Source organism: Camelus ferus, chromosome 23, assembly GCF_009834535.1.
Source record: "Camelus ferus isolate YT-003-E chromosome 23, BCGSAC_Cfer_1.0, whole genome shotgun sequence".
In the NCBI taxonomy this organism is placed as follows: Eukaryota; Metazoa; Chordata; class Mammalia; order Artiodactyla; family Camelidae; genus Camelus; species Camelus ferus.
Window position 1 is genome coordinate 9935635 of NC_045718.1, and position 15613 is coordinate 9951247.

Below are 15613 nucleotides of genomic sequence, written 5' to 3' on the forward strand. Positions count from 1 at the left end.
TCTGTAAGTGAAGAACACCCTTCCACTTAAAGTAGCTACTATTGGAACAACCCTGTAAAGCCTGTCTTAATTCTGCACCAAAGACCATCTTTTTTAAAAAAATTCTCAGCTTGAAGCGAGAATTTCAATGGTGATATCAAGGCAATCAACTTTATGAAAACATACATCCTGTTAAAGCATCTTTGAAGATCTCCGTCGCTCGGTAATAAAACATGCAAACAATAAAGAGATTATTCAGTGGGTGCGTATAGCACGGCAGAGAGCTGCCAGAGGGCTTGTTATGAAAAATACATTCGTGAACAAAGGGCTAAGTATATTTCAAAAGTCATTAAGAACATAAATCTCGTGTGATTTGTAAAGTACAAGCTTCACACCAACGCGGGAAGCGAGGCGGAAGGAAAAGCCTGGACGTACCTTGTGTCTCAGCTTACTCTTCACTTCCTTTATCCCCTGCTTGGCGTGATTTTTAGCCTAGAAAATGAGAACACCAGGGTCTGGCTCAGCCGGGGTCCAGTACATGTAGAGAATGAGTGCATGAGATCTCACTCAATGTCAACTGCTAACCGGTCATATTATTTAGGAAAAGAACAAATGATAATCTGAAACTCGGTTTCAGGGACACGCACCCACTATCACACCCAAGTGAGGTGGTGAAAACCTGATTTGACTTTGTTTGCATGGAAATCAGACAGAGGCTAATAACACTGGGCCTTTTTACTAAAAAGAAAAATACCCACGAGTCAACCAGATCACTACTGCCCAGTCATAACCTGAAACTGTGACAAAAATAGGGAGGAAAAAAGTAAGCAGCTCACAGCAGCAGGCTACTGGGTAAATGTTTGGACTTGAAGAAACTCAGGCAACTTTACAAAGTGCTTTTACAGGCAGACACAAGTTTTCATTGGCAGAGCTATCTTAACGTTGTGGCTATCTCATAGACAGCTTTTCTGGGAAAACGGAGAAGTCCTGTAACAATTTAAAGGCTGTGCTCACGTTCCACAGGGACTCTGGCTCCAGCATCCGAGCCTGTGAGGTCCTGCTGTGGTTCCGGGGGGTACAACTTAGCCAAGGACCACTTGGGACTTTCAGAAAAGCTCAACCTCTGTTGCACTGGAAATTCCCACCCAAAAGAGAGGAGAAATTCACATTTATTTGTGTGTTTCCTCGGTGTTCGTGTGTGGAGTATCAAGCGTGCTTGATCTCATTTAATCGTGACACCTCTGTGAAGTTAGTACTATCATTATGACATTTTACAAACAGAAAAGTGGCTCCAAGGGTGTAAGTCCGCATGGTCTAGAGTCAAATCCATGTCTAAATCTAACTTCTTCCCATCTCAAAGCAGAAGGAGAAACTAAGGGTTTAAAAGTGCATCCACTGAATCTAAGCCTCCCGAAAGAAAAGGCTTCAGGAGTCTCAGTCCACAGGCGTGGAAGCTCAGCACGTTCAGCCAGACTTCAGCCAGGTTCCTTCCAGGAAGAGTCTCCCCAGTCCCCTGAGGGGCGAGGGATGGACCCTGTGTCCCTCCTGCTAGTGTCTGCAGGGCGCAGCAGAGTATCCGACACACAGAGAAGAATGTAAGCTCTAAAGTCATCAAAATATATTGTTCTATTACTAATTCAATCACATCGATGTATTGACTGAGAAAGTGTTTGAAGATAAAATTCTTATAAACTAATGCCTGGAACATTTCTAGAAATACAGAATATATACGAGCCACTGAATTTTAAAAAAAGCTTGACTGAATACCAAAGCACCAACTCCTGCTGGTCCCCTATGAGGGACACAGATGCACACAGGCACAGGGCTGAGACACAGGCGCCCACAGGCCCCACAGAAGCACACAAGAAGGAATATGCATTCTTTTTGTGTGGGGCTGGGAAATGTTTTTGAGGGGAAATAATACCTAAACTAGACTAAGTCTATAGGATGAATCGGTGTTTAGCAGGTGGATGGAAGCCAAGAAAAGGATGACCGCAAGCAGCAGGAATGGCTTGTGAAGAATGAAGAGGCAGAGAGGACATCTGGCGTTCCTGAAAGGAGCAGGAGCTGAGAGTCTGCAGAAGAGCAAGGCGGGGGATTCGGGGAAATGAAACAGGATGAAGGAGGGGCCACGCCCTGAAGGGTCTCGGTCATGACATTAAAGAGACTTTTATTTTGCTAATTATTTATTTATTGTGGTTGCTATTGATACTGGTGTTATTTTACTATAAGCCATGGAGCATCACTGAAGACTCTTGACGATGGAGAGTCAAAGAATCTTTGATGGAAGAGAACCTGCCATATTTTTAAAAGCGTTTTTCTGCTTAAGCCTCAAGTACCCAATGAGTATTGAAAATCTGGTCTCAAATGAAAGAATCAAATCTTTAAAATGGCATTTCATCATGGACTGTTTCAATCTGAGTGCAAAATTTTGCTGATAGCTTTGAAATAAAATGAAAAAACTTTCTAATTTTATTTTGGGGGTTAGTCTGGTGGGTATGAAATGATCTCTGTGGGGTTTTTTTCCCCCTTAAAGGAGGCACTGGGGATTGAACTCAGGACCTCATGTATGCCAAACATGTACTCTGTCACTGGGCTGTACCCAAGCCCCTTGAAGAATCATTCTTAGATTAAAGGACATATCCTGTCTATGCAATGATACAATTTTAATAGCTGAATTTGCTTTGGTCAATATTAACTCTAATTTCTTTTAAAGCTTATTTAAAGGAAAACAGAAAATATTCTAGACTTACATGTCTATCATCTAGGGAAATGTTATAAATTTTTATCAAAGGATTTTTTTAATATCAAAAGAAAACTTACAAATTTATACACGGTTCGTACAGCGGGAGTTGCTTTGGTCACTGCTGTGTTGAACAGTGCACCTCCTTTCTGCAAAGGTAAAACAAACGTTATTTCTAAACATTTCCGGCCAGACTGTTCCGAAAACAAAGCATTATTAATAGTATAGAAAAAGAGCTTTATTCACAAGTTAAAGACCTGCAGAAGTTATTTCATGTTTAGTGCTTTCAAGCTTTTATGTATAGTACAGTAATTTCACACAAAGCGTGGACACTCTACTCTGTTCTTTCAGTTGGTGGAACACACCACTTAAAAATCCTTTCATCTTTACAGTCTAGGCAGACGTGGACAATAGGACCAGTATATAGTTAAAGCCTAATAAAAAAGAAATACAATCAACTGTTTATCAACTATGTGAATGTTGGCCAATAAAGTCTCAATCTGTCAAAGAGAGTTTTATATTTAAAAAAATCATATTAACAAAAGCACACCACCAGAAATGATAAAATTTCCCACCAAAACCTGCCAGGCGCCCTAACTCCCTGCTCGGGAACATCCCACAAAGTGACAGTGAAGTCTTGCTTTTCAAATCAAGCCATTTATCTTGAAATTGGGAAGACAAAAGATTCCATTTTAAAATTTTCTTTATGAACAGCAACAACTATAAGCATAAAATAAAAACACTTAAAACGTGAGAAAATATAGAAGCATTTCAAACACTGCCAATAAATATTAGCATAAATATAAACAGTCTCTTGAACTGAACATTTTCCCATATAAATTAGAGTGAAAGGAAAAAAGACCCGAAGGCTTGTTATTACCTTGACCGTATGCACCCACTGCTGATATGACCTCGAGCTGCCTGGAATGTACAAACACAAGATGTTGGGAATATTTGATCAAAACTAAATCCACAAACCAAAATTCATCAAGAGCCAGTATTTCCAGGATTTCGGTAGCCAAATTTTATTTATCTGCAATGTCTTAACAGAAGCAATTCATTGTAAGAACTAATAAATCGCTCTCTTAGGAACATCGTAACTAGCGTTTTTAAGAATAGATACTCCTTCCTTCACTCACATATGAAGATAACTCATTAAAGTATTCTATTTTCTTTGGTTTAATATTATTTTCAGAGGGAATAATATGGTCTCTCTCTTGAAATCCAAAATTTCTTACGTCTCAAACTTATTGTTCAATATTCATGCCTCTGTTGTTTTGTAAAAGTTTGGCCCTTTTATACAACTGGGTCCATTTGAAAAACTTAATTCTTGGTTCATTAGTGCTTCAACGCTTAAGACTGTGAAGTAAAACATGGTAAAACCTGGGTCAGATAGTAAGAGAGACTTCCTCTGTGTCACCTGGAAAGCAGTCACATCAGCAAGGAAGGGGGTGGCTCAGAGCTGGTACCCAGGGGAGAGACGGCCAACAGGGAGGCTCACCAGGAGTGACGTGGAGCCACGTGGCACAGGGGCCAACAAGAGGGCCCCAAATAAAGTGCTTACGATCACAGGGAAACATGTGGGGCAATTTAGGTAGATTCCTGTTAAAAAAAATTTTTTTAAGGCTGTCTCTTTAAATTTTAGTGCTTTTAAGATTGAAGGTTCCTACTTCTACAGAATTTATGAGACAAGCACATTATTCTTTGATAATGTGTTTTTTTTTAATGCTCTTTTTCTTCTCAAAAATAAATCTGAATGCCAAAAACATCCCTCAGTTTTTCTTTTAAAGTAACTGGACTAGGGAAATAATTGGCATTATTGAGAAAATTCTTAACATTGTTCTTATTAATCAAACAAGTGATTTTCTCACATTCAAAGAAAATATCTTTCTCACTTCTGCAAAGATTTTTCTCTTCAAATGTATCTGTTTGAATTCCAGTAATCTGCAGTTGCTTATCAAAAACTGCACATTGGTCTAAATTGTTCAGTGAGGCCAGAAAAATGCCACTAATATTCTAAAGTCAAGACCCTCCTCTCAGGTTGAGGCTGAGTGTCTGACAAGGGTCCCACGAAAGCAATCAGGAGTCACACGGCTTCTGGACATGGGGACTCGCAGGACTGAGAACAGCTCTGGGAAATCTGCACGCACTCACAGCCGTTAACCACAGCTCTGGAGTCAATGTGACCGCCCTGCACTGAACGTGTGAAGTCAGGGCCACAACAATTGTGGAGCGACACCAAACTCACATTCATCTGATCATAACCATGTGTATCCACAGCAAAAACAGTACATAAGCTGCCAGTGCAAAGGCACAGAAAGGGGGGAAATTCGATGCTTGTCTAAAATTCCCTGATTATTTCTGCTTAAAGGAAGGTAATGTTTTCTTCGGCTTCGGCAAATGTTGATTCTCCTACAGCGATCTTTCTAAGGGTTTCATGCCTAAAAAAATCTTCAGAGGCTACTCAACAGAGACAGGAATTTTGCCTGTATCCAATCAGCGCAGAGAGGCTTGAGTTCTGCTCTTGTTTACTGAGGGTCTCCCAGCTGAGAGGCTCTCTTATCGTAGCAAGGCAGTATTTCATCGTCATTAAAGCAGAAGCCCTGAAGCCAGGCGGTCACATGTTGAGTTCAGACTCTGCCACTAACTGCTGTGACCTGGAGCAAGTCACCCAGGGGAGCGCGGTCGTAAAAGCGAGGGTACCCCGAGCCCCGGAAGTCGGCTAATACTCGGAGAGGTCTTTTAAGAGCTCCTACCACATACTAATGCTCAGTGAGTACGAACAATTATCATCATAATTTTTACTGCAACTGAGCGCAAACAGGAAAGTTATCCAAGCGGACATCGCTGAAGAACAGCTCGGGATCACGGAACTTCTTCCTCTCAAACGTATTCCAGACGCCACGCGTCTGGAGCCGGCCTCCAGGAACTCTTCTTGGAACCATACACATACATACACACCTCCTCGTTAGTAAGAGCATCGCTAATTTTTATTATTCATCCTTTTCTTTCAAATCCTCAGAATCTTGCTTTATGTTCTTCTAAGAACAATCTCTATGCATGTGTAAGATAGTAACCTAAAATATAATAACTAAAAAATAACACTTGACAGCCAGGCGTAACTTTTAAGGTGCTGCTGCACCTACTGAGATGAACACTTGTAAAACTGCCGCCTTCCTTCGGGATCGGTCCTGGCCGCCCCAAATTCAAATGAGAGGTCAAAGCTTTTTTCGTTTTAAGAAAGAGCAACAAAGTGGTTGGCATTAGGTTGCACTGAAAACGCAGCAGTCTCTAAGTCAGATAACAACATATAAGCATTCTTCTCTTCTTTTCTAAATATTAAGACCTTCCATGGAAAGCGTGGTGACCCTCTGCCCACCAGAAAAGCCGCGCGCCCTCTACTGCGGACCACGGCTGAGACCGCAGGACAAACTACAGAAGGAGGGACGGTTCTCCCCCGGGACTATCACACGATGCCATCCTCAATTCCACACAAGACACCAGCCCCATGGGTCATAAAGACAATGAGCAGCAGCTATGCAAACACTGAGTGGGTGCCTCAAGCAGTTGGCAATATTCTGCTTGTCTGAGTTGGAAAGCAGAAAAGCCTTATTTTAACACAAAAGTTCATGGAAGCTAAATTTTAACCCATGAGCTGAGGAAAGCAAGGCGCTGAGTGACTCCACATTCAGCTCACTCGCTGAGTCAAGCAAACTGAGCTCCTCCCAAAGCTAAAAGCTTTCGGTGAGATACAGACTCACGTCAGACCCGTGCTTCTCTGAATGAGGAAATCCTCTCAATGATTTTTATGTTTCTGTGGTGCCAAAAGAAATCTTACTTACGGATGAAAGTAAACTGGGGAAAATTTGCAAATGAGTGCTTACTACTACTGGTCTTTTCGCATTCCTCAGTCCTAGCAACTATGTGCTCACACACAGACGAAAGACCTTTTCCCCTAATCAGACTTACAAGTAAGTGGGAAAAACTGCTGTCGCCCCAGGTGAAAACGAACACACCAGGGGTTTTTATTTATTTACTTCACTCCCAGTCTAGAGCAGCGCCTGGTGCAGAGGAAACACTCAGCAAACACTGGCCGAGAGACTGAGAAGGACACTCAAGGTCTCAAGCAAAATTCTCTGCCAGAGGAGGGACTCCGACTGGAACGCCACGGACAAAGCACCGGTCCATCTGTGAGTCACTGACTGCCTAGATACTGCAACACTGTTCGAATTATTTACATTTCAAACAATGTAACTGACTGATTATATGACAGTTAAGTACATTCAATAAAAATGGGATCTCGCCAAACTGATGTGTCACACACACAAAATTACACTCCTGCTTCCATGGCTTCCACTGAGTGCTTGCTTTCCACCATGACAAATACAAGCACACGGGTCAATGAACTGAAAGTTCTTCTCCCTAAGGCTGCAGCGGGCTGCAAAGCGCGGAAAAAAAGGACAGACTTCTACAACGACCCACTCGCTTAAAAATGCAGCTGTGGCAGTGCGGTTGGAACCCGTCTTTCGGGATTACGCTACAATCTACCACCTCAACTCGGACCTCGGCTCTCTAATTCCTGCTCAGTAGCAGACGTCACTAGTAGCTTCGTAGCAGAGGAAACCACTCAGGAGCAGAGGCTGGAAAACATCAACTGACGGCATTCCTGTGATATTCATTTACACTAATATTAAGAGATTATCCATGCAAACAATGACCAACTCACGAGACCATCTTAACGCCTGGAGTAGCAGATACGAGGCAAAGCAAGTTATGACCACAGCTCTTACAAGATGAAAAGCTGTATCTCAGACATTAGATGGTTAGGAGAAAATAAGTTGTTTATGAAGTAATTATATCAGACACAAGTGCAAAAACCAAGATAACTGTTATTCAGAGAGTGATGATCACACTGGAACTAGCATTTACCTCCACAGAAGCCACCGGAAGTGATCTCTTCTTCAAATACGTCAGAGAAGCCCCGCCCTGCGTTTAGCTTTGCCAGTCGACCGTCAATAAACTGAAATTTAAGAAGTGTCAAATATGTTAATTTTCATTTACTTCATAAGATTAACTGTTTACTTACATCAAAAATATTAATAGCAGATACTTATGAATTACACACATGTACGTATACACACATACACATAACATTCTCAAACCATTGAAATAGCAGGTGCTCCGTAAATAGCAGCTAATTAGTTAAGTGACAAATGCATAGCACAGGCCACCTTCATTAACAAGAAATGACACAGCGGAGCGGTCAAGATCACAGGCCTGCTGCTCCAGGCCCAGCCTCTGCTGAGGGCCTGCGCGAAGCCGGGCGCCACGCGGGCCGCGACCCGACAGGCCACACCCTCTCCGTCCAGACGTTGTGGGGCTGCTGTGAGCATCGCACCGCATTAACACAGGCCCCGAAACAGCACGCGTCCAAGAAGCACCAGGCAGACTAGTTCCGAGACTGCTGTTAACTTCGCTTAGGAAAGTGACACTCCTCAGCGACACCGCCACGTCCTAACGCACACTAGAGGATTCTAACTATTTAACGATAAAATACACACAACTCTCACAACTCCAGGCATATGCATCGACCGCGTGGTCAGAGCTACAGCCGTGAACGTGAACGCAGTCCAGGTAAACATGTACTGACTCGACCTTTAGCGTAAGGTCATTTTAAACAGAATTTTTCAGCACTCTTAAAGAGACTGGGGTGGGAAACAGACTAGCAAAAGCACCTGGAGATCCTTTTCAAAACGCAGTACCTGGGGAGCACCTCCATCCTGTCTGCCCTGCTTCCTACATACACAGCGTATCAGAATCGTGGGGTTTTAAAAAATATCTTTGGGTGTTTAGTCTGCTGCCCACCTCAGGCACACATCACTGACGGGCTTCACATGCGTACGTGTTACCAGCACTTGGTTAGTGTTATGTTGTTAATCTGTGGCATCTGATAACTTGTATCTCTTTGATTATGAAAAATCTTAAAAGTGTTATGAGCTTTCTCCACTTACTATGATGGTAAAGTGTCATTCAGGCTCTCTCGCACAAGAGACAAAGGATAACATAAGAAAGATTCAAACGATGCTTGCCGAGTAGGCTTGGAGTTTTGGGGATTAACCTAAAATGCTCACTTTTATCCTGGAATTAATCAATCCCGACCACAATTTTCTCAGCCTAAAAATGTAAAGTTTAGTTAAATTAAAACAACGTCACTTGTCTTTTAAAAACTTCTCAGTCTAAATGTCCATCAACGGATGACTGGATAAAGAAGGTGTGGTATATTTATACAATGGAATACTACTCAGCCATAAAAACTGACAACATAACGCCATTTGCAGCAACATGGATGCTCCTGGAGAATGTCATTCTAAGTGAAGTAAGCCAGAAAGAGAAAGAAAAATACCACATGAGATCGCTCATATGTGGAATTTAAAAAAAAAAACACAAACAAAGCATAAATACAAAACAGAAATAGACTCATAGACATAGAATACAAACTTGTGGTTGCCAAGGGGGCGGAGGGTGGGAAGGGATAGACTGGGATTTCAAAATTGTAGACTAGATAAATAAGATTATACTGTATAGCACAGGGAACTATATACAAGATCTTATGGTAGCTCACAGAGAAAAAAATGTGACAATGAATATATATATGTTCATGTATAACTGAAAAATTGTGCTCTACACTGGAATTTGATACAAAATTGTAAAATGATTATAAATCAATAAAAAATGTTAAAAAAAAAAACCCAACCAACCAAACAAACAAAAAAACAAAACTTCTCACAATCTGCCCTAGTTTTCTATTTAAAGGGTGAAGGGACGAAGCAGACCGCGCGGTGTGGTCGGGCCGCAGACTCCGTCCGCAGCTTGCGAGCAGCTGCAAGGCTCCGAGACAGCCGTCTCCTATGGACCAGAACGAAGGACGGACGGCAAATGAGCCAGCCGAGTCCTGTTTAGAGTGTTTTAACTACCTTATTACCCTAAGATGGTTTTGGCTGAAAATACGGTAAAACGGGATTAAACAGGCACAGCCCAGAGCGGGGCGGCGGCGGCTTTCTGCTGCAGCCCGAGGCGCTCCCGACACCAGGGCCCCCGCGCGCCGCAGGCCGCTCCCCACGGGCCAGCTCCCGGCCTCGGGCAACCCGTCGTCCCTGAGGCTCCGCTTCTCCTTCAGTAAAATGGGGATGATAACACAGAACACCCGGTGGGGTTTGCGAGGTTAATTAAAATAACGTGAAGGGCCGACGCCGCCGGCCCGGAGTAAACGCGAAACAGCCGGTGCGCCGCGCCGCCGTCCCTGCGTGCCGCTCTCCGTCCCGCACGCGCGCAAGCCGCCGCCCGCGGCTGGACGGGAGTGCTCCCCGACAGACGGAGCCCACCGAGACGGCGCCCCCGGGCTGGGCGGGAGTGCTCCCCGACAGACGGAGCCCACCCAGACGGCGCCCCCGGGCTGGGCGGGAGTGCTCCCCGACAGACGGAGCCCACCGAGACGGCGCCCCCGGGCTGGGCGGGAGTGCTCCCCGACAGACGGAGCCCACCCAGACGGCGCCCCCAGGCTGGGCGGGAGTGCTCCCCGACAGACGGAGCCCACCGAGACGGCGCGGCGGGTCCCGCGCCTCACACGGTCTCAACGTTAAACAAGTGTGACCTACAGAACTACTCACTTCGTTCTGCCTTGAGATAAAAGGTGGTAACTTACAATGTTGGGCGTCTCCGCCACACATAATAAACGGTTAATTTTAAAACAAAGTCATTTAAAATGCTTGCAAAATTTGACTTGCACACATTTTCAACACAGTATTATAAATCAAACTAAAGTGATCTAATTTGATGGGGTTTTAAAAAAATAAGGTGAAGCAAAATGATAAATTTAAAGTAATATATTACTGACAGATGGAACAAACTTAAGACATCCTTTTAAAGGACTTAATTTGCCTTAAAAGATTAAGACCACAAGACTTTTTAAAAGGTTTTCATTTTTTGTGTTTACTGGAAATAATCCATCCGTTCCAGTTTGAGTGGAACAGCTCAAGTCTAAAAAGAGATAAATCGCCAAACTATTTACTGATTATGCGGTTCTGAGCAGGAGTAACTGCTTTGTGTTACTGAACTAGTGACTTGAGCCAATAGAAATTAATCACTGGGTAAAATGCCACGCGTTATCACTGACTCTGCAAACAGTCCTGTCAGTGACCGACACTTATCAGCATACATACTTAATGAAAATGTTTGTTCTTAAAATAAAAGGTTGGCTTTGTGCACACACGTATATTGCATACACACACATACCCACACAGACACCAGGGATACCCGAGAAGGCGTATTAGTGGAGAACGGCGCTGACGGTAACCGTTCTCTAAACTCCTTTTTCCATTTTTGATTCACTGACAGCTTTTTTTTTTCCCCAAGTAGAATTGGTTCACGGTCACACCACTCTAATAACTCTGGAGCAGTTCACAGCAAGTGAAAAAGATAAGATCACTGCTGTATAGGAATAATTTTGAACTAACCAGTGTTATCTGTTGGAAAAGCAATGACCATATAATGTGCTGATTAACCCGCATCACTGAGTCAACACATATCTTTAGGTAACTAGGAGACATACGTTTTGGAAGAATTAGCTTCGTTCTGCAGATAAGGACACGTAACACTGGTAATAACAATGAAAGTCCTATGATATAACATAAAATTAGGCTGCAAGTTGATTTTTAAAGGAATTTATGAGGATGCTTTAAGATAATGCTTTTTATATAAAGCTTAATATTTTGCTTTGTATTCCAAAAGTGAAAATTAAAACCTGGAACTAAACATGCTAAATAATCACACCAAAACATAAGTAACATAACTGGAAGTTTCAAAGAAATTCATAGATTTAATCCCATAGCATAAATTCCATTATTTAATTATAAACTATAAATAGATAAAATTTATGAAAGAAGAATAAATGTAATTCTCAAGATCAGTAGTTATTCCCTCTAAGTCACCAACAATTGCAAGAACTGACTTTTGTTGTTCCTACGACATGACCTGAAAGCCGTGTGACAGACAGGTCACGAGATGAACGTCACTTAAGCAGCAAAACTGCTTCCCGCTGCCTGTTGTTGGTCCTGCCATCACTACGGTTTTCCAAAGCATTTTTATCTTCAAACAACCACCCTAACAGGAGACTGAGCCAATCTCAAGAAATTACCTGTTGTAAAGGCACTTCAGTAAGCAATATTTTAAGTGGAAATGAATAGTCACCATTTCAATTTTTAAAATGCAAGTAAATATAAAATGAATGTTTTTAAAATGCAATAAAATACAAAGAACAGACTTGACAGCAACCTTCTTTACAAAAAAGTATGAAAAACATGTTCTGATCAGATTCACAGCTTAAACTCGAATAGGTGGCCAGTGGGCCAGAGGGAATGTATTTTCCCTCTGAGAGAAAAAGTGTATGTTTTCATAGTTCTTTCATTCCACACCAGTCTGTGTTTCTGGTATTTGATCCAAAAATCCAAAACAAGTTATGCAATTAATCCGTGTTCTAATGACTTCAGTGTCCAGACATATGGACTATAAACATATACCTGCAATCAACCCATCAGAACTCTAAGGATGACAGTAATTAAACTGCAAGATTCTTATATCATTTTAAAAATGACGGATCTTGTCCTAAAAAGCTCATAAGGAGACTGTTCTGGGGAGAGGGGTCAGGGAGCACTTCTCGGGGAGCTGGGGAGGAGGACAGAGTGCTGCTCTCAGTGCTAATGTGTCAGTCCTGTCACCAAGATACACAGCCCGGTGGACAGAGCCACATCCCAAACTCCTTCAGCCGGAAGGAAAAAGTACCGGGTCTCAAGAATTTGCCTCATATTAGAAACTTCCTGGGCACAAGGGTAACTACTGAAGTCTTGAGAGCTAGAGAGAAAGACATTTTTTAACGAATCAGAAATGTTTAGAAATTTAAAGGAAAATTTAAATACAGTAAAAAAAATCACTCTTAAAATATAGTAATTTCTTATGGATCTTTAAAATTTCCTTTCTATATAATGTTTTGGGCAAAAAAAAAAAGAGTCTAACTTAAATATTTCTTCTTATAAAGGCTCAGTGAGCCTCGACGGGTTAGTCGAAACTATACTAAAGTGTTACAGTAAATTAAACTGACAGGTATTTACAAATATCTGCTAAATGCCAGGCAGTTGGTCAGCAGCTATGTACCAACACAGACTGCTGTAACAAGTGGGAAGAAGGCAGGTCAGTTTAAAGCCAAACCAAGAGAATTAAGTACGTGAAGGAACAAAAAGTTATTTTTACTCCATTTCAAGGACGAGGTGGTCATATGATTGTAAGTACACTCAATCAGATTACCACAGCATGCTGAACGGAAAAACACTCAAGGGTATAAAAAGCCCACTCCACACACGTGCAATTTATTATTGGAACGAATACCTTAAAACGGCATTAATGGGACAGTAATAGTCCTTCCAGGATGTATCAACAGACGTTAAATCACTTGCAACAGAATTGAGTCTTCTAAACATCATGACCACCAAAGAATTCATTCATTCATTCATTCATTCATTCATTCATTCATTCATTCAATAAATATTTAATTGAATGCTTACTATATGCCAGGCACTTTTCTAGATGTTGGAAAAGCAGAAGTGAATGAAATACAAAAATTCAAGCCCTCATGATGTTTCAACATCTCGCAGGGGGTGGGGGAAGGGGGCAAGGCGGGGCTGACAGCATGAAATAAGAAATGTAGCAAGGGATGCAGTATGTTATGGGGATGAGTGTTGGAAAATTAACTAGAATTGCATAAGAGAGCTCGGGGAGTGTGGGGCAAGGAATGTTCAGTTTTCCACAGTGTAGTCAAGGGCAGAAATCACAATGAAGATGACACAAGCCGAGATTTGAAGGCAGGGAGGCAGTGAGCCCCGTGGTTTTGGGGAGAAGAGGATCCCGGGAGAGGGACCCGCCGCCAGCACAAATAAGACAGCGGGGCAGGAGCCGCACGCCCAGCAGGCCTCCACGAAGGTCCAGGTGTGGAGCCCCAAGAGAGAAGGCTGCTCCCACCCCGACCCGCCGTCCGCAATCTCCGTCTACCTTGCGTGGTGCCGAGCAATCCCCCTTCCTGTCTGGTCCACTCACTCTCCCATCGACCACATATCTTCTCTCTCCTCAAATGCCAACCACCACCCCACTCTCAGCCGACGACCTTGCTTCCTAATTTCACCGGGGAAAGGAAAAAAAACCTGAAGCAATTAACAGAGGAATTCTGAGAGCTCCAAGCATCACACATACCCTCCTTCCCTCTCCACGCCTCTAAGCCCCCACTCCTGTGTGCACGAAGTCTCCGGGCTCCTCACAAAGACCAGCTCCACTCACAGTTGTTCCCCTTTCTTCTCAATTTACCTTTCTTTCCCTGGCAGACCTGCCCTACAGCCTGCAGATGCACCCGGTCTCCTCCTGAGCCCGCTCCTTCTCTGGCTTTGTCCACGTCTGTGATGCTCTTCCCCGCAAAACCCCAAAGGGCCGTCAGCACTGGTCCCCTCCTCACCCTTCAGCACCAGAGCTCCTGCGGGGGTGATCACACCTCACTGAACCCAAGTCCCTGCTTGAACCAACTTGTCACAAGCCCTTTCAGAGCCGGCCCTCCCCGGGATATGCCTTCTCCACTTGGCCGCAGAGGTAACTCACTACCCTGAATTCTCTCCTGCCTCCCGGGTCACTCGCTCCTTCCCGGCCTCCTCTGCTGTCGCCCGCTGCTATCTCCCGTCCCCAGACCTCTTGTCTTTCCTATTCCCAGTCACTCCTTCGTCCTCATGCTGGGTCCAGTCTGACGGCTTTGACTTCCATCTATATGCTGATGACTCCCAGGCTGAGATCTCAGATCTACTGTTCATCTCTTCCTCATCTGCCCATCTGGCTACTCAACATCGTACCTGGATGTCTCACAGGCACCTCATCTCAAACCTAACGTGTCTGGAGATGACCTCTTACTCTTTCCACCAAAATGTCTCCTGCCCACAATCTTCCCCATTTCAATAAAGTGAGAATCACATCCTGCCGGTTTCTTGGGTGAGGAATCACACAGTCATTCCTGACTCTGCTTCTATCACACGTCGTATCAACCCTTTCAGGACATACGTTGACCTTCTATTCAACACAGATCCATAAGCCGACCAGCTCCCCTACCTTCCACAGGCCAGCTCCCCTCTCCCGTCTCTCCTCACCAAGGTGACACCATGGCTTCTAAATCTTCACTGTTTCCATCTCTGGCCAACCGACAGGAAGTTCCCAAATGCCCCGCTGTCCGTGAAATCTACACTGACTGCGCTATTTAAAACTGCAACCCCACCTGACTCTGGGAGTCCCCACTTCCTGTTCTATTTACTTTTCCAAAGAACTTGTCATCTTTGAACATTGTACATAATTTAATTAATTTATTGTCACTCCCCTCCCCACTAGAAATAAACAATTCACAAAGTCAGAAATTCTTTTCTGCTTTGTTCTCCAGTGTTGCCCAGCACCCAGACCCCTTCCTAGCACGCAGAAGACACTCAAATTATACTGTTGACTGAGAGAATGAATAAAGAATACTTCAATGAGTATTTCTAAAATTTTAGTTTACATGTTTTTATGGCATTTCATTAATAAGGTAAATTTCTGGGTTTTAATCCATGCCTCCTAAATCACAAATTTTGAAGATCAGACTCAAGAATATGCACCTCTCATAGACTTTCTAGCTAAATCTGACACAGGTGATTTGAGACCACACTTAGAGAAACAGTTTGGGAGACTACTTGAAATCAGTTAACAAAGGATGCTGGAGAAGTGTATTCCTTACCCTAACAAGCTTTCTCTCCTTGTACATTCCTTCTCTCTACCAAGAAGGCC

General features: G+C 43.3%; 1 protein-coding gene across 4 annotated transcripts in view; it reads right to left on the reverse strand.

Moving 5' to 3' along the window:
* The window catches only part of DENND1B (DENN domain containing 1B), a 213049-nt gene that overhangs the window by 30133 nt on the left and 167303 nt on the right, over positions 1–15613 (reverse strand). For all 4 annotated transcript variants that reach the window (XM_014564682.2, XM_014566635.2, XM_032466801.1 and 1 more), the window contains 4 exons: positions 7652–7742; positions 3603–3643; positions 2803–2871; positions 415–471 (listed from right to left, as the gene is read on the reverse strand). In XM_014564682.2, coding sequence (XP_014420168.1) covers positions 415–471; positions 2803–2871; positions 3603–3643; positions 7652–7742 — 258 coding nt within the window. The remainder of the gene's footprint in view (positions 1–414; positions 472–2802; positions 2872–3602; positions 3644–7651; positions 7743–15613) is intronic.